Consider the following 24,597-nt stretch of genomic DNA (forward strand, 5'->3'; position numbering starts at 1 on the left):
GCAGTCGTTGACCCCACTCTGTGATTTTACATGGTCTTGCTGTTGTTCTTAAAAGCTTCTACTTTCTAATAATATCACTTACAGTTGACCATGGTTCATCCAGCAGGAATGAAATTTCACGAATCGTCTTATTGCAAAGGTGGCAACCTATCACAGTACAATGCTTGAAGTCACTGAGCTCTTCAGAATGACCCATTTTGTATCACAAATGTTTGCAAACGGAAAATGCATGGCTAGGTGCTTGATTTTATAAACCTGTGGCAACGGGTCTCATTGAAACACCTCAATGCGGGGGCATGGCCTAACAGCCTTTGTGAATGGTCCGCTGTGGTGCTGCATGTAATTTTGGAGCTTTTGGTGTGCAACAGCCAGCTCATCTTCTCTGCCCGTAGCTGCAGCCTCAATTTCTGGGCCGCCAGAGCATCACCCACGGCCCTGTCTTCCGAGTCCCAGGAGACTTGTCCCCTTGTGGTTCTCCCCGCTCCAACCGGAGGCCTACTTACAGCGGGTCCTGCTCTTAGACCTGGCCACCCTCTGCTGCAGTGCCTGACAGACACTGGTGTCCAGGACCTGTGGGCACCCGTGAGAGCAGACAACGGGGTCCTCCCCAGTACCTGATGAGAATGGGGATTGATTTTTGACTGTCTCCTCTGTTTGGAGGGTCTCCCCGGCTCTTTCACTGCCCCCATTGTGAGCACCATGAAATAAGAGGAGATAAGCAGTTGCAACATATATCCCGTGGTCAGGGGCATAGAGAGTGCCGCCGGGCCCAGGTAAAGAGGGGGCGTGGCCTAATTGGGGCCCAGGTAAAGAGGGGGCATGGTCTAATAGCGGGAAGCGAGGCTACGCTCCCTTGAGCAAAACCCCCCAAAAACCAAAGTTTTGCAGCGCTGCATAGCCGGAGAGGGGGCGCTGTGAGCCCTCAGCCTGGCGCAAAGCCAGGGGGGGCGCGATCAGTGTGATTGCTCCCCCCTTCAGGCATAGGAGATTGCTGTGGCTGCTGCAAAGCAGCCGTGAGCAATCTCCCACTACATTGGCTGCTGCGAAGGAGGGAGGAAGAGAGGAGGGGCAGCACCAGACACGGATCGCCACCGGGCCCCTCTGGAAGTCCAGGCCCGGGTAAATTGTACCTGCTCCCCCCCCTCTCGGTGCCCCTGCCCGTGGTAGGAAAAATCGGGTGATACCGATTTTTGATACCACAGGATATGTGTTGCAACTGCTTATCTCCTATTATTTCATGATACCGTATGCTGACTTTATTTTACCAGAAAGCGCTAGCTAACATTACCAACGTTTATGATTGATATGTAACAACATATATTCGGTGTGCCATATCGTTTTTACTGGCAATGTGACAAATATATATTACAATTACCAGATTTATAGAACAATGAAACTGACTCTGATATGTATTGCAGATAATGGCATTTGAGAGTATAACCCACCATCTTTAATGGATTTACAGTAAAAATTACAATTTATACTCTGTGTATCATATTCTTGCTTTTTTCAGTAACAACAGTATGTTACAAGTTATTAACACAGTGTGACAATCAATAATTTAAAGGGATATAACTAGGGGTGAGCGGGTTCGGATTTCTGAAATCCGAACCCCCCCGAGCCCCCCCGATCCGAGGCCGATCCGAGTCAGGCTCGACTTTTCCCGCCTGACTCGGATCTGGCGGGTTTTGGATCCTATATAAGGTACCCGCGTCGGCGCCATTTTCTCACTCGGCTGTGGACAGTGAAGAGGGAGGGTGGGAGTTAGGGCTGGCTGGGCTGTGTAGTGTAGTGTAGTGCAGAGTAGTGTTGTGCTGTGCTGTGCTGCGCTGTGCTGCTGTTGTCCACTACTTCAAAGTCCATAGGGGCTGGCTGTGTTGTGCAGTGCTGCTGTTGTTAATAGGGGCTGTGTCCACTACTTCAAAGTCCATAGGGGCTGGCTGGACTGTGTTGTGCAGTCAGTTCTCCATAGGGGCTGTGTCCACTCCAAAGTCCTGTGCAGTGTCCCAGTCCTACAGGGGTGCTGTAGTGTTGTCCAGGGGGTGCTCTGTCCATCAGGGGTGATCCCCCCAAGTGCTAAAAAAATAATATTTTTTGTGTGTTTGTGAATTGTGTGCGCAGTAGCCGCACGTGCATCAACAAAGTAGTGCCAAGAGTGCGCCTGTGTCATAAGTAAAGGGCCGGCTGGCTTGACCGTTAAAGGGTGCTGTAACCCCCAAAGTACACTCCAGTCCAAACGAAATTTTTTTTTTATTTTTTCTGTGTTTGTGAATTGTGTGCGCAGTAGCCGCACGTGCATCAACAAAGTAGTGCCAAGCGTGCGCCTGTGACATAAGTAAAGGGCCGGCTGGCTTGACCGTTAAAGGGTGCTGTAATCCCCAAAGTACACTCCAGTCCAAACCAAAAAAAAAATTATTTTCTGTGTTTGTGAATTCTGTGCGCAGTAGCCGCACGTGCATCAACAAAGTAGTGCCAAGCGTGCGCCTGTGTCATAAGTAAAGGGCCAGCTGGCTTGACCGTTAAAGGGTGCTGTAACCCCCAAAGTACACTCCAGTCCAAACCAAAAAAAATAATATTTTCTGTGTTTGTGAATTGAGTGCGCAGTAGCCGCACGTGCATCAACAAAGTAGTGCCAAGCGTGCGCCTGTGTCATAAGTAAAGGGCCGGCTGGCTTGACCGTTAAAGGGTGCTGTAACCCCCAAAGTACACTCCAAACCAAAAAAATATATATTTTCTGTGTTTGTGAATTGTGTGCGCAGTAGCCGCACGTGCATCAACAAAGTAGTGCCAAGCGTGCGCCTGTGTCATAAGTAAAGGGCCGGCTGGCTTGAACGTTAAAGGGTGCTGTAACCCCCAAAGTACACTCCAGTCCAAACCAAAAAAAAAATTATTTTCTGTGTTTGTGAATTGTGTGCGCAGTAGCCGCACGTGCATCAACAAAGTAGTGCCAAGCGTGCGCCTGTGTCATAAGTAAAGGGCCGGCTGGCTTGACCGTTAAAGGGTGCTGTAACTCCCAAAGTACACTCCAGTCCAAACCAAAAAAAAAATTATTTTCTGTGTTTGTGAATTGTGTGCGCAGTATCCGCACGTGCATCAACAAAGTAGTGCCAAGCGTGCGCCTGTGTCATAAGTAAAGGGCAGGCTGGCTTGAAGTTAAAGGGTGCTGTAACCCCCAAAGTACACTCCAGTCCAAACCAAAAAAAAAATATTTTCTGTGTTTGTGAATTGAGTGCGCAGTAGCCGCACGTGCATCAACAAAGTAGTGCCAAGCGTGCGCCTGTGTCATAAGTAAAGGGCCGGCTGGCTTGACCGTTAAAGGGTGCTGTAACCCCCAAAGTACACTCCAAACCAAAAAAAAATATATTTTCTGTGTTTGTGAATTGTGTGCGCAGTAGCCGCACGTGCATCAACAAAGTAGTGCCAAGCGTGCGCCTGTGTCATAAGTAAAGGGCCGGCTGGCTTGAACGTTAAAGGGTGCTGTAACCCCCAAAGTACACTCCAGTCCAAACCAAAAAAAAAATTATTTTCTGTGTTTGTGAATTGTGTGCGCAGTAGCCGCACGTGCATCAACAAAGTAGTGCCAAGCGTGCGCCTGTGTCATAAGTAAAGGGCCGGCTGGCTTGACCGTTAAAGGGTGCTGTAACTCCCAAAGTACACTCCAGTCCAAACCAAAAAAAAAATTATTTTCTGTGTTTGTGAATTGTGTGCGCAGTAGCCGCACGTGCATCAACAAAGTAGTGCCAAGCGTGCGCCTGTGTCATAAGTAAAGGGCTGGCTGGCTTGACCGTTAAAGGTTGCTGTAACCCCCAAAGTACACTCCAGTCCAAACCAAAAAAAAAATTATTTTCTGTGTTTGTGAATTGTGTGCGCAGTATCCGCACGTGCATCAACAAAGTAGTGCCAAGTGTGCGCCTGTGTCATAAGTAAAGGGCCAGCTGGCTTGACCGTTAAAGGGTGCTGTAACCTTCAAAGTACACTCCAAACCAAAAAAAAAAATATTTTCTGTGTTTGTGAATTGTGTGCGCAGTAGCCGCACGTGCATCAACAAAGGAGCAGCGCCAAGCGTGCGCCTGTGTCATAAGTAAAGGGCCAGCTGGCTTGACCGTTAAAGGGTGCTGTAACCCCCAAAGTACACTCCAGTCCAAACAAAAAAAAAAATTATTTTCTGTGTTTGTGAATTGTGTGCGCAGTAGCCGCACGTGCATCAACAAAGTAGTGCCAAGCGTGCGCCTGTGTCATAAGTAAAGGGCCGGCTGGCTTGACTGTTAAAGGGTGCTGTAACCCCCAAAGTACACGCCAAACGAAAAAAAATTATTTTCTGTGTTTGTGAATTGTGTGCGCAGTATCCGCACGTGCATCAACAAAGTAGTGCCAAGCGTGCGCCTGTGTCATAAGTAAAGGGCCGGCTGGCTTGACCGTTAAAGGGTGCTGTAACCCCCAAAGTACACTCCAAACCAAAAAAATATATATTTTCTGTGTTTGTGAATTGTGTGCGCAGTAGCCGCACATGCATCAACAAAGGAGCAGCGCCAAGCGTGCGCCTGTGTCATAAGTAAAGGGCCGGCTGGCTTGACCGTTAAAGGGTGCTGTAACTCCCAAAGTACACTCCAGTCCAAACCAAAAAAAAAATAATTTTCTGTGTTTGTGAATTGTGTGCGCAGTAGCCGAACGTGCATCAACAAAGTAGTGCCAAGCGTGCGCCTGTGTCATAAGTAAAGGGCTGGCTGGCTTGACCGTTAAAGGGTGCTGTAACCTTCAAAGTACACTCCAAACCAAAAAAAAAATTATTTTCTGTGTTTGTGAATTGTGTGCGCAGTAGCCGCACGTGCATCAACAAAGGAGCAGCGCCAAGCGTGCGCCTGTGTCATAAGTAAAGGGCTGGCTGGCTTGACCGTTAAAGGGTGCTGTAATCCCCAAAGTACAATCCAGTCTAAACCAAAAAAATAATTATTTTCTGTGTTTGTGAATTGTGTGCGCAGTAGCCGCACGTGCATCAACAAAGTAGTGCCAAGCGTGCGCCTGTGTCATAAGTAAAGGGCCGGCTGGCTTGACCGTTAAAGGGTGCTGTAACCCCCAAAGTACACTCCAAACCAAAAAAAAAAATATTTTCTGTGTTTGTGAATTGTGTGCGCAGTAGCCCGCACGTGCATCAACAAAGTAGTGCCAAGCGTGCGCCTGTGTCATAAGTAAAGGGCCGGCTGGCTTGACATTTAAAGGGTGCTGTAACCCCCAAAGTACACTCCAAATCAAAAATAAAAATATTTTCTGTGTTTGTGAATTGTGTGCGCAATAGCCGCATGTGCATCAACAAAGGAGCAGCGCCAAGCATGCGCCTGTGTCCCATAAGTAAAGAGCCAGCTGGCTCATTTCTTAAAGGCTGGTGTAACCCACAAAGTGCTCTACTCTCCAGCAAAAATAAAAAAAAATTTCTGTGTTTAGCCGCACGTATATTTCAAATCGATATAACATAAATGGAGGACCAAACTTTCTCCGATAAAAATAAAATAGAGAAAGATCAAGAACCACTTCCTCCTAGTGCTGAAGCTGCTGCCACTAGTCATGACATAGACGATAACATGCCATCAACGTCGTCTGCCAAGGCCGATGCCCAATGTCATAATAGAGGGCACATACAATCCCAAATGACAAAGTTCAGGAAAATGACCTTGAAAAAAACATTTAAATCAGCTGAAGAGAAACGTAAACTTGCCAATATGCCATTTACGACACGGAGTGGCAAGGAACGGCTAAGGTCGATCCCTAGTATGTTCATGACTAGTGGTTCAGCTTCACATGACGATGGAAGCCCTCCTCCCACTAAAAAAATCAAAAGAGTTAAGCTGGCAAAAGCACAGTGAAGAACTGTGCTTTCTAAGAAGATATCACAAATCCCCAAGGAGAGTCCAAGTGTGGTGGTGGTTGCGATGCCTGACCTTCCCAGCACTGGACGGGAAGAGGTGGCTCTTTCCACCATTTGCACGCCCCCTGCAAGTGCTGAAAGGAGCACCCACAGTCCACTTGCTGATATGCAAATTGAAGATGTCACTGTTGAAGTACAACAGGATGAGGATACTGGTGTAGCTGGCGCTGAGGAGGAAGTTGGCGAGGAGGATTCTGATGGTGATGTGGTTTGTTTAAATCAGGCTCCGGGGGAGACAGTTGTTGTCCGTGGGATGAAAAAGCCCATCACGGTCATGCCTGGGCAGAAGACCAAACATTCCACCTCTTTGGTCTGGCAATATTTCTATCCAAATCCGGACAACAACTGTCTTGCCATATGTACCATATGTAAAGGTGAAATAAGTAGGGGTAGGGACGTCAACCACCTAGGAACATCCTCCCTTATACGGCACCTGCAGCGCATTCATAAAAAGTTACTGTCAAGTTCAGAAACTTTGGCTAAGACCGTAAGCAGTCCAGGGACACCTAAATCCCGTTGTCCTGTTGTATCCAAGCGCCTGCAAACCACACCGTCAACTCCCTCCTCGTCAATTTCCTCCTTAGTCTGGATCGGAAGTTGTCCTGCAGGCCATGTCACTGGCATGACTGACTCTCCTATCCGGGATTCCTCCGGAGGATCCTGCATTGCTACGCCTACTGCTGCCGCTGCTGCTGTTGCTGCTGCTGGGAGTCGTTCATCATCCCAGAGAGGAAGTAGGAACACCACTACTTTTACTAAACAATTGACCCTCCAACAGTCCTTAGCGAGGAGGATGAAGTACGACAGCAGTCATCCTGAAGCAAAACGTATAACTGAGGCCTTGACTGCTATGTTGGTGTTAGACGTGCGTCCAGTATCCGCCATTAGTGCAGTGGGATTTAGACAATTGATGGAGGTAGTGTGTCCCCGGTTCCAAATCCCATCTAGATTCCACTTCACTAGGCAGGCGATACCGAGACTGTACAGAAACGTCAGAAAAAGTGTCCTCAGTGTCCTGAAAAATGCCATTGTACACAATGTCCACTTAACCACGGACATGTGGACAAGTGGAACAGGGCAGACTAAGGACTATATGACTGTGACAGCCCACTGGGTAGATGTATCACCTTAGGCAGCAACAGCAGCAGCGTCACCAGTAGCAGCATCTCAGAAACGCCAGCTCGTTCCAAGGCAGGCTACGCTGTGTATCACCGGTTTCAGTAAGAGGCACACCGCCGACAACCTCTTATAGAAACTGAGGGAAATCATCCCCCAGTGGTTTACCCCACTTAGACTCTCCTGGGGATTTGTGATATCTGACAACACCACCAATATTGTGCGGGCATTACATCTGGGCAAATTCCAGCACGTCCCATGTTTTGCTCACACAATAAACTTGGTGGTGCAGAATTTTCTGAAAGCGACAGGGGCGTGCAGGAGACGCTTTGGGTGGCCCGAAAAATTTCTGGCCACTTTTGCCATTCAGTGACTGCGTGCCGAAGACTGGAGCGCCAGCAAACACTCTTGAACCTGCCCCGCCATCACCTGAAGCAAGAGGTTGTGACGCGGTGGAACTCAACCCTCTATATGCTTCAGAGGATGGAGGAGCAGCAAAAGGCCATACAAGCCTATACATCCACCTATGACATAGGCAAAGGAGGGGGTATGCACCTGGCTCAAGCGCAGTGGAGAATGATTTCCGTGTTGTGCAAGGTTCTCCAGTCCTTCGAACTTGCCACACGTGAAGTCAGTTCAGACACTGCCAGCTTGAGTCAGGTCATTCCCCTCATCAGGCTTTTGCAGAAGCAGCTTGAGAAAGTGCAGGAGGAGCTAAGACGGAGCGATTCCGCTCGGCATGTGGGACTTGTGGATGAAGCCCTTCATTCGCTTTGCCAGGATTCCAGGTGGTCAATCTGTTGAAATCAGACCACTACATTTTGGCCACCGTGCTTGATCCTAGGTTTAAAGCCTATGTAGTGTCTCTCTTTCCGGCCGACACAAGCCTGCAGAGGTGCAAAGACCTGCTGGTGAACACACTGTCAGCTGAAGCGGAACGTGACACATCAACAGCTCCTTCTTCATTTTCTCCCACAACTGGGGCTGCCAGGAAAAAACTTAGGTATCCTAAGCAACCTGCTGGCGGTGATGCAGGGCAGGCAGGACCAAGTTTGGACATCTGGTCCAGACTGAAGGACCTGGCAACAATTTCTGACATGTCTACTGTCACTGCATATGATACTGTCACCATTGACAGAATGGTGGAGGATTACATCGGTGACAGCATCCAAGTAGGCATGTCAGACAGTCCATACCTGTACTGGCAGGAAAAAGAGGCAATTTGGGGTCCCCTGTACAAACTGGCTCTATTTTACCTGAGTTGCCCCCCCTCCAGTGTGTACTCTGAAAGAGTGTTTAGTGCAGCCGGGAACCTTGTCAGCGAAAGGCGTAGGAGGTTGCTTCCACAGAATGTGGAGAAGATGATGTTCATCAAAATTAATTATCAGCTCTTCCAGGGAGACCAGCCTCCAGAACATACAGAGGGACCTGTGGTGGTGGATTCAAGTGGGACGAATTAATACTCTGTGAGGATGAGGATGTACACACTGAAGAGGGTGAGGAATCGGTGGATGAGGAGGATGAGGATGACATCTTGCCTCCGTAGAGCCAGTTTGTGCAGGGACAGATTAATTGCCAGCTTGTTTTGTGGGGGCCCAAATGAACCAATCATTTCAGCCACAGTTGTGTGGCAGACCCTGGCGCTGAAATGATTGGTTTGTTAAAGTGTGCATGTCCTGTTTATACAACATAAGGGTGGGTGGGAGGGCCCAAGGACAATTCCATCTTGCACCTCTTTTTTTTCTTTGCATTATGTACAGTTTGGGGCCTAGTTTTTCAAACTGCCATCCTGTCTGCCACTGCAGTATCACGCCTAGATGGGTCACGTGTTTGTGCCGGCCACCCGTGTCGCTTAGCATAGTCATCCAGCTACCTCGGTGCAACCTTTTGGACATAAAAACACTATTGTGAGGTGTGAGGTGTTCAGAATAGACTGGAAATGAGTGGGAATTAAGGTTATTGAGGTTAATAATAGCATAGGAGCAGAAAAACCTACAAATTCTGTGATTTTAGCTGTTTTTATGCTTTCAAAAAAATATAGATCCAAAACACAAAACCCAGAACCCAAAACACGGAAGGGTGGTTTTGGCAAAACCAATCCAGATCCAAAACACGAAGAAAGATCCAGATCCAAAACCAAAACACAAAACACGAAAAGTGGCCGGTGCACACCCCTAGATATAACTACTCCTGTATCATTGTTATTTAAATTTTCACCATCATTGGGTACTTGTCTCTCAAAAGCACTTATGTGACACCAACCAGTATTTATAAAAGATGTTGATGTTTTACTATTTGTATTTAGAACATCACTATTTGCCATCACATGGTGAGACAGAGGGTGTTTTCTTCTGTTGAGGACTATACTTACAGTACTAGGCTTCACTTGCTTTGTGACTAGTGATTTTATTTTGAGTATATTAAAACTTACAATTTAGTCAATTTATTTCCATACTGTTTCTTTTAAGTTGTGCCCCCAAAAATGCTTTTTCCTTTTTGTGATACCCTTGCAGACTCCTCCTTTAGGTCTCCTGTGGGAGTACTAATTCGATATGTAACATGGAAACATAGAATTTGATGGCAGATAAGAACCACTTGGCCCATCTAGTTTGCCCCATTTTTAAACATATTGTTATCTCAATATTATTGATCCTTAATTTTTCTGAAGGATATCCTTATGTCTATCCCATGCATGTTTAAATTGCTCTACTGTCTTAGCCTCTACCATCTCTGATGGGAGGCTATTTCACTTGTCCACTACCCTTTCTGTGAAGTAATCTTACTTCAAATGTCCCCTGAACCTACCACCCTCCAGTTTCAGAACATGTCCTCTTGTTGTAATACTTCAATTTCTTTGAAATATGTCTCCTTCCTTTACCTTGTTAAAACCCTTTATATATTTGAACGTTTCTATCATGTCCCCCCTTTCCCTTCTCTGCTCCAAACTATACATATTAAGATCTTTTAGTCTTTCCTGGTACGTTTTGTGGTGTAGACCTCGCACCATTTTAGTTGCCCTTCTTTGTACAATCTCTAATGTATTAATTTCCTTCTGGAGATATGGCCTCCAGAACTGAACACAGTATTCGAGATGAGGATGTACCAATGACCTATACAGTGGTATTATCACTTCTTTCTTTCTGCTACTGATTGCTCTCCCTAAGCAACCAAGCCTTTGGATTTATGAGACCCAAGTGCATGATCCTGCATTTATTGGCATTAAACTGTAGTTGCCACATTCTTGACCATTCCTTTAGCCTACCTAAAAAATCAATCATTTGATTTATCCCTTCTGGTGAGTCTACCCTGTTGCATACCTTTGTGTCATCTGCAAAAAGGCATAGTTTCCCTTCAATACCATTTGCAATATCACAAATAAAGATATTAAAAAGCACTGGTCCAAGTACAGATCCCTGAGGTACTCCACTGGTAACATTTCCCTCTTGAGACTGCACTATGTTTACTACAACTCTGTTTCCTTTCCTGCACCCATTATCTTATCCATTCAACTATCTTTGTATCCAATCCCATGCTTTCCAGTTTATTTAACAGTCTGCGATGTGGAACATTGTCAAAAGCCTTACTAAAGTCTAGATTATCTATATCTATGCCCCCCCTCTTTATCTTTTCCTTAGTCACCCAGCAAAAAAAGTCAATAAGATTTGTTTGACATGATCTCCCACCAGTAAATTCATGCTGTTTGGGATCCTGCAAATTGCTGGATTTGAGATAATCTACAACTCTTTCTTTTAAGAGTGTTTCCATCAATTTCCCTACTACTGATGTAAGGCTCACTGGACGGTAGTTGCTTGCCTCTTCCTTGCTTCCACTTTTGTGCAGTGGGACAACGTTTGCTCCTTACCAGTCCTCTGGAATTACTCCAGTAACTAGTGACTGGTTGAATAATTCTGTTAATGGTGTTACCAGCACCTCTTTAAGCTATTTTAGTATCCTTGGATGTATCCCATCTGGCCCCATTGATTTATCCACTTTCAGTTTTGAGAGTTCAGTTAGGATCTTCTCCTCTGTAAATGTGCTTGTTCCTACCTCATTTTTCTGAATACATCTGTAACTTACCTGTGGCCCCTTGCCCTTTCTTTCAGTAGTGAATACTGAACAAAAATAATTATTAAGATGATTAGCTATTACATTGTCTCCCTCAATAAGACTCCCTCTTCTGTCTTTAGTCTTTTTATTCCACCTTTTGTTTTTCTCCTTTCGCTTATATACTTAAAAAAAAAGTTTTACCCCCTTTACTCACTGACTGTGCCATTTTCTCCTCAGCTTTTGCCTTTGCACATCTGATTACTTTCTTAGCCTCCTTCTGTTTTACAAGATACACCTCTTTGTCCTCATTATTTTTTCTTCTGCTTGTATTTCATAAAGGCCATCGTTTTTGCTTTCACAATACTTGCTACCTCTTTCCCAAACCACACTGGCTTCCTTTTCCTTGTGGTTTTCCTAACCCTTTTGATACAAAGGTCTGTTGCCTTTAATAAGGCACTTTTTTAATTTTCCCACCTCTCCTGCACTCCTTTCAAGTTCCTCCACTCTGCCAAAGATTCGCTTACACATCTTCCCATCCCTACAAAATCAGCCTTCCTAAAATCTAACACCTCTGTTTTTTGTAGGGGGTGAGTCAGTATCTGTCTTTATTGTGAACCATACTGCTTGATGATCACTGGATCCCAGGTTTTCACCCACTTTTACATCAGATATTTTGTCTCCATTTGTAAGTATTAAGTCTAATATTGCATCTTTCTGAGAGGGCTCCCTCACCAATTGCTGGAGGGAGGCTCCCTGCAATGAATTTAGGATATCCTAACTTCTAGTTGAACTTGCCACAGACACCTCATCATCATCATCATCCTTTATTTATATGGCACCACAAGTGTTCCGCAGCGCCTTACATAGTACATAGAACTAATAGGTGAACAAGAAACAAGTAACTTACAGTACATTACAGTGCAGGACAAGGACACAACATATATACATTGCTGAAATAGTGATTAAAGCACTCACAATAAGCTGCCGGGAGTTGGCGGTCCCGTGTTAGGTGCCCTAATGGGGAGTAGAGAGTAGAAGAAAATGTAAAGAGAAGCACATGAGGGAAGAGGTCCCTGCTCATGAGAGCTTACATTCTAAGGGGAGGGGCAGACAGACAGGCATGACGCAGAAGGGGAAGATAGGAAGGAAAGAGCATGAGGTGGGTTAGGATGAGTGCTGAAAGGCCTTGATGAAGTAGTGGGTCTTGAGAGCCCGTTTGAAGATTTGTAGAGAGGTGGAGAGTCTGATAGGGAGAGGGAGAGCATTCCAAAGGTAGGGAGCAGCATGGACAAAATCTCGGATGCGGGAGTGGGAGGAAGTAATCAGTTGGCAAGAGAGGCGGCATGCATTAGTTGAGCGAAGTGGACGGGCGAGAGTGTGAAGGGAGAGAAGGTCAGAAATGTATGTGGGAGAGGATTTGGTGAGGGCTTTGTAGGCAAATGTAAGAACCTTGAATTGGCATCTGAAGGGGAAGGGGAGCCAGTGTAGGGCTTGAAGGAGAGGGGAAGCAGATGTAGAACGTCTGGAGAGGAAGATGAGCCGAGCAGCAGCATTGAGAACAGATTGTAGTGGAGAGAGGTGAGAGACTGGGAGGCCGGCTGGGAGAAGGTTACAGTAGTCCAATCTGGATATGACCAGTGAGTGGATGAGGGTTTTAGTGGCATCCTGGGAGAGGAAGGATCAAATCCTGGAGATATTTTTTAGGTGAAAATGGCAGGACTGCGAGAGGTGCTGAATGTGCGGTTTAAAGGAGAGGGAGGAGTCTAGGATAACTCCAAGACAGAGGAGATAGAGGAGATAGTTGTGCCATCAATAGATAATGAAATTGTGGAAAGTGATGTAGTGGAAGAGGGTTGGAAGATGATCAGCTCAGTCTTAGACATGTTAAATTTAAGAAAGCGCTGAGACATCCACGAAGAGACAGCAGAGAGACAGTTGGAGATACAGGTAAGGAGCAAGGGGGAGAGCTCAGGGGTGGAAAGGTAAATTTGAGTATCATCTGCATAGAGATGATATTGGAGGTCAAAGGAGTTAATGAGGTCACCTAAAGAGGATGTATATAGGGAGAAAAGGAGAGGTCCAAGAACAGAACCTTGGGGAACTCCTACCTTTAGTGGAAGTGGAGGGGAAGAGGAGTCATGAGAGGACACAGCGAAGGAACGATCAGGGAGGTAGGAGGAAAGCCAGGAGAGGGCAGTGTCATGTAAACCGAGAGAGTAAAGGATTTGCAGGAGGAGAGGGTGGTCTACAGTGTCAAATGCAGCAGAGAGGTCAAGGAGAATGAGCAGAGAGTAGTGGCCCTTGGATTTGGCAGCAAGGAGGTCGTTGCTGACTATCGTGAGGGCAGTTTCAGTGGAGTGGAGAGATCGGAAGCCAGATTGAAATGAGTCAAGGAGGGAGTGGGAGGAAAGAAAGGTGGTAAGGCGGTTGTAGACAATACGCTCAAGGAGTTTGGAAGCAAAAGGGAGAAGAGAGATGGGTCGATAGTTGGAAAGAATGTTAGGATCAAGGGTAGGTTTTTTAAGAATGGGGGAGACAAGAGCATGTTTGAATGCAGAAGGGACAGTGCCAGATGATAGGGAGAGATTAAGGAGGTGAGCCAGATGGGAACAGGCAGAAGGAGACAGATGGGAGAAGAGACAGGAAGGGATAGGGTCAAGAGGGGAGGTGGAAGGAGGGGAGGACCGGATGAGGGCCATGACTTCCTCTCCAGAAGCAGGGGAGAAGGATGTCAGAGTTGGTGAGACAGAAGGGGAGAGGTGGTAAGGGCAAGGAGGGGGAGGAGTGCTGAGGGTCTGATGGGATATGATATCCTCACGTATGGAGTAAATTTTAGATGTAAAGTAGGTGGCAAAGTCGAGGGCAGAGAGCGAGGAGGGAAGGCGAGGAGGGGAAGGGCAGAGTAGGGAGTTGAAAGTGGCAAAGAGACGCTGGGGGTTTGAGGACTGGGAGGAGATGAGGTTCTTGAAATATGTTTGTTTGGAGAGAGACAGGGCAGCACTGTAGGAAGAGAGAATAAATTTGAAATGGAGGAAGTCAGCCTTAGAGCGTGACTTTCTCCACTGACGCTCTGCAATTCTTGAACACTTTTGTAGTATCTGGTGCATTTGAAATGCCAGGGTTGTGGTGTGGATCTGCGAGAGTGAGTGGTTATTGCTGGAGCAACAGAATCAAGAGCAGAAGTAAGGGAGGAATTGTACAGGGAAGTAGCTTGTTCAGGACAGGAGAGAGAAATGATAGAGGAGAGAAGAGAGTCCAGCAGGGAGGAAAAAGCAACAGTGTCAATAGCCTCAATATTACACTTAGTAATGGTAGCCTTAGGAGTTAGAGGAGGGGAAGGAGAGAGGGATAGGTTAAAAGAGAGAAGGTGATGGTCAGAGAGGGGGAATGGGCAATTGGAGTAATCAGAAATATCACAACGGTGAGTAAAGACCAGGTCAAGTGAGTGCCCACTCACATGGGAGGGTGAGGAGGTCCATTGGGTGAGACCAAATGAAGAGGTGAGGGTAAGGAGTTTAGCTGCAGAGGATTCTGTGGGAATATCAATAGGAATATTAAAATCACCTAGGATAATGGCGGGAAGATCTGAGGAGAGAAAGTGAGGGAGCCAGGAAGCGAAGTTGTCAAGGCATTTGGAGGGAGAGCCAGGGGGACGGTAAATGACAGCTACAGGTTTACTGGTTGGAAGAAGCGTATAGCATGAACCTCAAATGTGGGGAATGTAAGGCATGGTTCAGAGGGTATTAGCTGGTAGGAATAACTGGTGGACAGAAGGACCCCAACACCACCACCATGGAGACACCCAGGCCGGGGGGTGTGGGAGAAGGCAAGGCCCTCAGAGGATAGAGCAGCAGGAGAAGTGGTGTCAGAGTGTGAGATCCAAGTTTCAGTGATGGCTAGGAGATTCAGAGAGTTGGATATAAAAAGGTCATGGGTGGGGACCAGTTTATTACAGACTGACCTGGCATTCCAGAGGGCACAGGATAGAGAGATCGCATTTGTGGGGGAGATGTGAATAAGATTATCCGGGTTGCTGTAATGTGGAGGTAAGATTAATTTGGGGGACCGATATGAATAGAGTTTAGTGATGGTGCGGGCACCTGAGCTAGAAAGGGAACCTGTAGGAGGTGAGCAGGGAGGGAGATGTGGATGGCAGTGGGGTGAAGTGACAGGGAGAGGAGTGTAGGAGGAGGGTTTAGTGGTGGGGTAGTAGGACAATGGGGGAGTAGAACAGGAAGAAAGTGGAGTAATGGGAGAGGAGGGGAGAGTAGGCAGACAGAGGATGGGGGGAGAAGGGAAGGAGGAGGTGGAAGAGATAAGGGGGAAAGGATAAAGGTGGAAGCAGGGGGCAGAACAGAGGATTAGGTAGAGACTGAGTGAAGGAGGGAGTTGACACCTCCCAGTTTATATCAGGTAGATTAAAATCTCCCATGATTATAACCTCTCCTTTTAATGCCATTTTATTAATGTCGTGCAGTAGTTTATTGTCCAGTTCTTCTTCCTGACCTGGTGGTCTGTAGATCACCCCAATACGAAGAATCACTTTCTCCCCTGTTTCTATAGTCACCAAAAGGAACTTTTTTCTTCAATACTATGTATTAACGTAGTATATATGCTTTCCTTGACATACATTGCTACTCCTCATATTCTTCCCATTCTGTCCTTCCTAAATAAAGTATATGACTCCATAGTAGCCACAATATCCAGATAATCCCTTGTCATTATTGCAATTAGTTTGGGGATTTTATTTCCTAAGCTCCTAGCATTTGCACACATTGCTCTTAGAGGTTTATTTGTTTGTATATTTCTCCTGTTCCTATGTATGTTCATCTCTCTGCCTATGTTTATTTGGTATTGTTCTGAATTATCTTCTGTTGCTGTGGATATGCTTCCTGTTCCATTTACCAGCAGAAATAATACCTCTTGGTTGGGGAAGCAGATTTCTTTTTTCTTGTTTGGTTCACTGTCTTCAGCTTATTTGCCAATGTTATATACGAAGATATATTTTTTTGCTAGTTTGTTTTACTCAGTTGTTTTTTTGTACTTGGGTGGTGGCGTTAGTGCTTCTTCCCCCATGCTATTCCTACCGCACATTTTGTCCCTTGCAGTAGTCCTATGGACCCAGTGTAGGGGGTCATTTTGGTTCTCTTTCCTTTTTTTTATTCCCTTTTTCCTCCCCTTTTTTAGCCCTATATCCTCCCATGAATATTTGGGATGCTCTATAAAGGAATGTGTAATGCTATTTCTTATAATGTTTTTCCTTTTATATCTTATCGCCTAAAGTACAGGGCCCTTTTATTAAATGTTAAAGGTTTGAACTCTCCTATTAAACATAGATTGGCATTATCTTCTTTTTATAAACAGAAAGCTGATGTGGCAGTCTTGCAGGAGACCCACTTTTACTCTAGGAGTCCACCAGTCTTTCGAGATCATCGATATCCTCTTGGTTATTTCGCAAATGGTCCCTTTAAATGTAATGGTTTGGCCATGTTCTTTCGTAGTTCTGTCTGTTTTGATCTACATTGATAGATAAGAGTGGTCATTATCTCATTCTGACTGGGCTCCTGGAGGACAAATGAGTTACTTTAGTATCCATTTATGCCCCAAACTCTAACCAATGCCATTCTTTAGGAAAGTTTGCTTAGATATTCAAAAAGTGCGGCGGGGCTCCCTTATTTTCTTAGGTGACTTTAATTTAGTAAAAAAAAAAATTAGAACAACAAATATCAGCATACAAATTAATAGTAGGTAGTTATTAATTACTAAATGACCCCGTAAAATAGAGTGATATCGGGTATTCTCACAGATGTGGGTGCAGCCTTAACAAACAGTAGACAGGCACTTGTTTTATACACTATCTTTATTCTTCTAGCACAATTTATATGTATATATCCTTGTTTTTTCTTAGATTTTATCCTTTATATTTCACTGTTGCCTTTATCCTACCCAGTAGAAATGGTACAACAATTTTAAACATATTCAATTAAAAGTGAAGTTTCATTTAATGTGGCTCTTGTGCGCCTAGTATATACAACCATTCTCTTTTCTTCCACATTTCAACTTTAATTTAGTACCAGATCCTAAACTTGATAAATCCCGCAAGCTCACTAAGGCCTCTTTCAATTCTGGGCCCTCTTTAGCATTTCGTTATCTTCTGGTGGAATTCAATTTATATGATGTATGGTGGATTCAGAATCCAACCGGGTGGAAATACACATACTTTTCTCCCGTTCATAATTCATATTCCCACATAGACCTTCTACGACTAGATAAATGGATATTACAGCATTCTGGCCCACTGGATATATTGCCTATTACTTGGACTGACCATGCTCCATTATTATGGTCATGGAATATCTCTAAGTATACTATGCCTCCTCGTCCGTGGAGATTATCTCCACATCTATTGGCGGATCCGCTCATGAAGCAATCTATTGCCAGAGACGGCCTTAGGCATAGACAAACTAAGCAAATGCCTAGGGCCTGAAGAGCCAATTTAGAGCAGGCATGGCCAGGGCACCTGCTGCTGTATGGGCAGAGACTATGACAGCTGAGACTGTCACTGTGCAGTGTCCGTGATCGGAGCTCAGCTGACAGCTCCGATTGAGCCTGTCAGCAGCAAACAGTGAGCAGGCAGCGGCGGTTTGCGGGGACAGGGCACCTGGACAGCTAGTGGTTAGTACCAGAGGCGTCACTAGCAGTGGTGTAACTTCATCCCAGGTGCCCGGAGGCAAGATAAATGTTGGTGCCCCCCCAAATTAAAATGTACCACCCCCCCAGCACCTATGCCAGCCCCAGCTGCCGCCCCCTTATGCAGTTCCCCCAGTAGTGGTCCCCCTGTGCTGTGCCCTCTGTAGAGGTCCCCCTATGCAGTGCCACCTATGTAGTGCCCCCCAGTAATGGTCCCCCTATGCAGTACCTCCAGTAGTGGTCCCCCTTTGCAGTGCCTCAGTAGTAAGGGCCCCTGTAGTGCCCCCAGTAGTAAACCCCCTGTAGTGCTCCCAGTAGTAAGCCCCCTGTAGTAAGCCCCCAGTAGTAAACTCCCTGTAGTTCCCCCAGTAGTAAGCCCCCAGTAATGCCCCCTGCAGAAAGCCCCCAGTAATGCCCCCTGTAGAAAGCCCCCAGTAATTCCCCCTGTAGTAAGTCCCCGTAATGCCCCCTGTAGTAAGCCCCCAGTAATGCCTTCTGTAGTAAGCCACCTGTAGAAAGCCCCCTGTAATAAGCCCCCTGTAAGGCCCCCTGTAGAAAGACCCCAGTAATGCCCCCTGTAGTAAGCCCCCGTAATTCCCCCTGTAGTGCTCCCAGTAATGCCCCCTGTAGTGAGCCCCCTCGCGAGCGCACACACATACAAAAAAAGCAAACAAAACAATACTTACCTGAAACCCCGTTCCAGTGCTGCTGCCTTCCGTCCCTGGTGCCCGCTCCTCGGAACTATGGGAGTGACGTCATGACGTCACTCCCATAGTGCTTTGCAGGACCCGGAAGCGGAGCTCAGGAGTGAGCTCCATTCCTCCAGCTACCGCCGGGGGGAAAGAAGGAGCCGGACGCCCGCTGGTAACACACTCAGCGGGCGCCCGGAAAATAGGGGGTGCGACCGCACCCCCCGTATTGACGCCGCTGGAGGTGGAGCGCCGATCAGCGGCACTCCATCTCCATAGCAGTGCCCAGAACAGCCCGGGGGACAATGGAGCCAGGTGCCCCCTTAAGGGCTGGAGCCTGGTGGCAAATGACTCCATTGTCTCCAGGAGTTCCGCCACTGGTCACTAGCGTCACTAGGGTTGTTGTCACCCGGTGTGGTAGCTCATGGTGTCACCCCCCAATGGGCCTTCTCCTGTATTACACCACACGGAATCCTTATTAATGTTTTTGTACTACTTTCACATGTAAATCATAATTCCTGTATATCACTAGATGCAATGGCAATATAGCTTAGTGACCTAGAAAGAAACTGAGGTATGTATTATCTCAATGCTCAATGTGACATCAGGGAGAGGAGCAACAAAGGAAAAACCAGATACTTGACACTTCGCACGTGCAGTGTGCAGGCTCCTCAACTCCAAAATGACTACATGTATATAAATGTACATTTTTGGGGAGAAATATATTTTTAGGGACTGCTTATGGACTATGAAGACATCCACACAAGCAAAGCTGCAGGCAAACGCTAGTCTAAATAAATTCTTTCCTGTCAGACATTTTATGATAGAGTGCAAATAGAATAATCAAACAATAATTGCTTCTGTTCATTTAAAAATAAAAGCCTTCTCGAATCACCCCAAAAGCACTTTTTTTCTACTTTTTTTTGTTACCATTTTTCCCTTATTTGCTTTATAAGTAAATTTAATTTGTAAGCTTTTTACAGATAATTACTTCAATCGGCCATGTGATGTGACACTTTTTAAAAGTGTCCAGTACTCTCCTTATGCACACTAAGGACCTCATTCAGAGTTGGTCGTAAGTGGCCACTCGGTCGTACGCATACGATGTTTCCAAACCACACATGCATACGGTTAGTTGTGTGCATGTGCATACGAGACCTTGCGATCCAAAATGCTGTCGATCGTATGGCTTACGAGCAGGAAGTGGCTTCCGAGAGTTGACTGACATGAAAGGCCGTTTGTGGGTGTTGATGTTGGTGTGGGTGGTCTAAAAACGCAGGCGTTCCTCACCGTTTTCAGGGCGTTTTAGGGGCTTACATAAATTACCTTTTACGACTGACATAGAAGGCCGGAAGTAGTAAAACGTCACTCTGCGAGCAGGTTTGAGGCCTGGCTGATCGTTCAGCATGAGGTTGGGTATGTGCTCTCTGAAGCCCCAGAGTACTATTGATACTATCGAATTTGACTGATGTTTCTAATTTCTGCAACACAATGCAAGCAGCTATTAATCATTTGCTGTTACTATTAACACTGCTAATTGGTTTGTAATTGATTTAGTTGCGTTTGCATTAGCGAATAAGAAGATTAAATTAATGTCATGGTGATGCCTTATTATTTGTTGTTTTTACTAAATTTTCAGGGTTTTTTGCATTTTTAAGCCTGCACCAGTCTTTGCAAATCCTCTGCTTTGTCAATACCTTTGTTAAACATGTATATTTTTCAAAATTAAAACAGACACAAATTAATTCTTTTTTATTTTATTTTTATTTTTTGAACTAGAATATTTTTTTTTAAACGCATTTGTCAGCATGCACAAATTTGAAAAATTTGAATATTAAAAAATTACAAAAAAAATAAAACTTATAAAACAATAAGAAACAAAAAATAAGGACAGAGATGGAGGCATTGGTGACTAGAAATATGGGGACTGGACATCAACAGGGGAAGGATAAGATAGCCAGGGCTATTTTCTTTGTTTGGGACGGCTCGGCTGAAGAGGCTTTTTCGGAACAGCCGACTGGCGTGTAACACGCCGACTGGCCTGGCCAGAGCCGGATGGAATTGGCTCTGGCCTAGGCATAGGACTCGCCATACTTTGGGGGGGGGGCTGTTGGGCTGCCAGAGGTAGTTGTCCTTGGAGGAAGGGAGCCTGCTCCATCATGGCAATTCGGTTTGCCTGCTCCTGGGCATCTGCTGATCGAACCAGGGCCCCAGCACATGTCTCCAGGGCCTCCGCCACACTCAGTAATCTGCCATCTATCCTCACCAGAGTGGTCTCCATCCTCAGGAGAACAGAATTATTCTCCTTTGTTTGGTCGACCAACTCGGTGAGCAGAGACACTGCTTAGGAGGTTGGTGACCCTGGAGTGGGCTCCACAGGGTCCCCAGATGGAAAAGTTGGATCATCCCCTGCAGAGCCTTCATATATGCTGGGCGCAGCCATCACCTCAGGAGCAGGCACTTCCTCCTCGGGGTCTGTAAAGAAAGAGATTTGTTAGGCAAATGTTTCTGAGATATTGTTTTTTTTTTGTCATAATTATTTACCTTCTCTGCCATGTGGAGTGTTAAAGTCGGCCATGTCAGTGTCCATATTGGACACGCCGACTAACTCCTCTTCCTCTATACACCCCTGAGCCTGCTCCTCCAAAGCTGTTAAGGTCAGCTCCTCAGGGATGGTCCGCCCTACTTCCTAGCTTCCTCTTCAGCCGATATTTGAAGTCTGTCCATCTGTCAATGTTTAGAGTTAATTTAGTCTTATATTTCCTGCAACAATTTTAAAAACAATTATAAACCAACATTCACACTAGCAAATATGTACCTTTTACGCACAACATTATTGGATCTGTGCATCGTCCCAACACGATTAACAGCCCTGGCTATCTCCTCCAAGATCCTGTCATTTTGTCTATTTCTGGGTGCATGGACAATATTGTCTATGCACATAGACACCAAGGCCTCCATCTCCACCTTCGAAAAGGGAGGGTTTCTGGCCCTTCTCCTGTTTGGGCCTGGTTCCCTGCTTGGGCCTGGCTCCTCCTCACACCTCCTTTCTTGCTGTTGTCCACCTACAACATGTTATTTTTTTAAAAGAACTTTTTAATAATATTTTAAAAAGTTAAAATTAAGGAATTGGTCATTATTGGACACAAAATTTACTTTCTAAGGGCGGACTCTGGCTTCCATGCTCCTCTGTCTCCATGGTGAAGTTTGATAAAGCATGAGTACTAGTGTGATTTTGCTACATTTTTATACATGTGAGCGCATCATTGGATTGGTTGTGCGTGCATCCATGTTGCATCCATCCATGTTTCCCTGCGCAAATTGCACACCTAACCTTAATTGTGGGCTTTAATGAGATGTGAGCGCATCATGGATTGGTTGTGCGTGCATCCATGTTGCGTCCATCCATGTTTCCCTGCGCAAATTGCACACCTAACCTTAATTGTGGGCTTTAATGAGATGTGAGCGCATCATTGGATTAGTTGTGCATGCATCCATGTTGCGTCCATCCATGTTTCCCTGCGCAAATTGCACACCTAACCTTAATTGTGGGCTTTAATGAGATGTGAGCGCATCATTGGATTGGTTGTGCGTGCATCCATGTTGCGTCCATCCATGTTTCCCTGCGCAAATTGTACACTTAACCTTAATTGTGGGCTTTAATGAGATGTGAGCGCATCATTGGATTGGTTGTGCGTGCATCCATGTTGCAGCCATCCATGTTTCCCTGCGCAAATTGCACACCTAACCTTTATTTTTCAATTTTCTAGTGTTTAACATCCCTATTTAAGGACCTCCTAAATGGGCCATTACTTGTGCGTTGTTGGTGGTTGGTGGTTGTTGGTTAGTTGTATATTGGTGGTCGGCGGATTATTGCACAAAACATCTTAGGCTTGAGAGTCAGGTAAGTGTATCCTAGTCATGCCTTTTTGTGTTTTTTTTTTGTTTGTATTTTTTTTCAAATTATTTCAAATGTTTTTTTAAATTAATTTTTTTTTTTAATTCAAGGAATATTCCTGCCCACTTTATTGTGGTTGGAGGTAAGTGTGTCTGAGTCCTGTTGCCATCATTTTTATTTGAATCCCTTTTTTTGGTAAGTTTTAATTTATGTAAATATATTTACCCTAATGTAGTGTTGGAGTTTGGTGTTTGGCGTTTGGGGATTGTTCCTGCCCACTTTTTAGTGGTCCGAGGTTAGTTTTTTATTTTCTTTATTTTTGGGTTGTTATACTCCCCTAAAAAAAAATCTTAACAATGTGTATTGGACTAAATTTATATTTGACCATTGTTTTGTACTACTACATCATTTATAGCATTTCCACAAATTGAATTGAAATTATTTCTTGTCTTACCTTAAACACATGTAGGTTTTGGTAAAGATGGCCCTACCCAACCCTGTAAGAATCAGCAAGATTCTGACTAAGTTAAGTTAATTGAGTGTTTGTTTGTTTGAACCTACATTCATACCAGACGGTGAAATGGGTAGCATTACTGCCTCACAGCACTGAGGTCATGGGTTCGCTTCCCACCACGATCCTACATGTGTGGAGTTTGTATATTCTCCCTGTGCTTGCGTGGGTTTCTTCCGGGTACTCCGGTTTCCTCCCACACTCCAAATATACTGGTAGGTTTATTGGCTCCAAACACAAATTAACCCTAGTGTATGTGTGTGCGTATGTGATAGGGAACATAGATTGTAAGCTCCACTGGGGCAGGGACTGATGTGACTGGCCAAATACTCTCTGTAAAGCGCTGCAGAATATGTGTGCGCTATATAAATAACTGGTAATAAATAAATAATAAATATGTACACACATTTCAGAGAGTCGTTGGTGAGCTTATCCTCGCCATGCTTCCACACCCTTCCTTACCTGGTCCTCATCCTCGTCATAGGCATAGGTGTGCAAGACCCAGATATTTCGAACATGGGTCATCCTTTTTGGAATGCCTGATGATGAGGTGTTAACCACTTATCGCCTACCACCCACCATTATCCTAGACACTCTTTCAATAATAAAGAGTGATCTAGAAAGTCAAATTCACATTCCTACATCAATATCACCACTGACACAGTTGCTGGTGGTGTTACATTTCTGCGCCTCAGGGTCCTTCCAAACCACTGTGGGTCTGGTGGCTGGCATCTCCCAGCCATCATTCTCCCGAATCCTGAGGCGTGTGATGAATGCTTTTTTAAGCAGATTGCTCCATTTATTAGTATGCCTTTGGATAAGGAAACCCTTGTTGTGGTCAAGCAGCAGTTTTTGGAGATTGCTGGCTTTCCACACGTGATAGGGGTAGTGGATGGCACTCACAAAGCACTATAGCCTCCATCACTAAAGGAACACATATATCGCAACCATAAACATTTCCATTCCTTGAATGTGATGGTGCTATGTGATGCCTCCCTCCAGATTCTCTCCCTGAATACAAAACTTCCTGGCAGCTCACATGATGCATATGTGATCCAACATTCAGGGATATGGCACAAATTAGCTAGACTGCAAGCTGGTGACATGTGGCTTCTGGGTAAGTGAAACTTTGGGATGTTGTTCTGAATTAAGAATGAGAGTCTGTTTTAAAAAATATAAACTAAACCACATTTTCTCACCTTCCCTACAGGCAACAGTGGATACCCTGGCTGCTGACTCCTTTTTTGGCCCCCACACCAGGGCCACAAACCCAATTTAATGCCACGTTTACTGCCACCAGGCAGGTGGTGGAGCGCTGTATTGGTCTTTTGAAAGGTCTCCACCACTCTGGTGGCGCCCTCATGTAGTCGCCGGTTATGGTTTCGCGCATTGCGGTCCTGTGTGGGATATTCCATAACATCGCCATAAGGAGTCGAGTACCCATGCAGCCAGAAGATGCCTTGCCTGAGGATGGCCCCCAGGAGGTAGGTGTTGTGGGACTGTCCGGGGGGGCCAGACGCAATGATGTTGTTGCTAGATTTTTTAGGTATGTATGTCCAAAAGATTTTACCAAACTTATAAATTAAGTGTCATATGCTTCCTTGTTTCTCTGTTTTGACTTTTGGTAGTTTGTATTTTTCGACATGTTTGAAATTTTATTTTTCCTTTATTTTTCCCTACACCCTACCACAATTAAAACAATGAACAAACCAAAAAAAACCATTGG

The 24,597-nt window shown here is 45.4% G+C and overlaps 1 protein-coding gene across 1 annotated transcript in view; it reads right to left on the bottom strand.

The window, feature by feature from the left end:
• Positions 1–23,396, bottom strand: part of LOC148508144 (uncharacterized) — a 51,286-nt gene extending 27,890 nt beyond the window's left edge. Inside the window, exon 1 of the mRNA XM_088445008.1 lies at positions 23,334–23,396. Coding sequence (XP_088301134.1) covers positions 23,334–23,396 — 63 coding nt within the window. The remainder of the gene's footprint in view (positions 1–23,333) is intronic.
• Positions 23,397–24,597: the final 1,201 nt, after the last annotated feature.

This window comes from Taudactylus pleione, unplaced genomic scaffold (genome assembly GCF_031769625.1).
Source record: "Taudactylus pleione unplaced genomic scaffold, aTauple2 ptg000376l, whole genome shotgun sequence".
Taxonomy (NCBI): domain Eukaryota; kingdom Metazoa; phylum Chordata; class Amphibia; order Anura; family Myobatrachidae; genus Taudactylus; species Taudactylus pleione.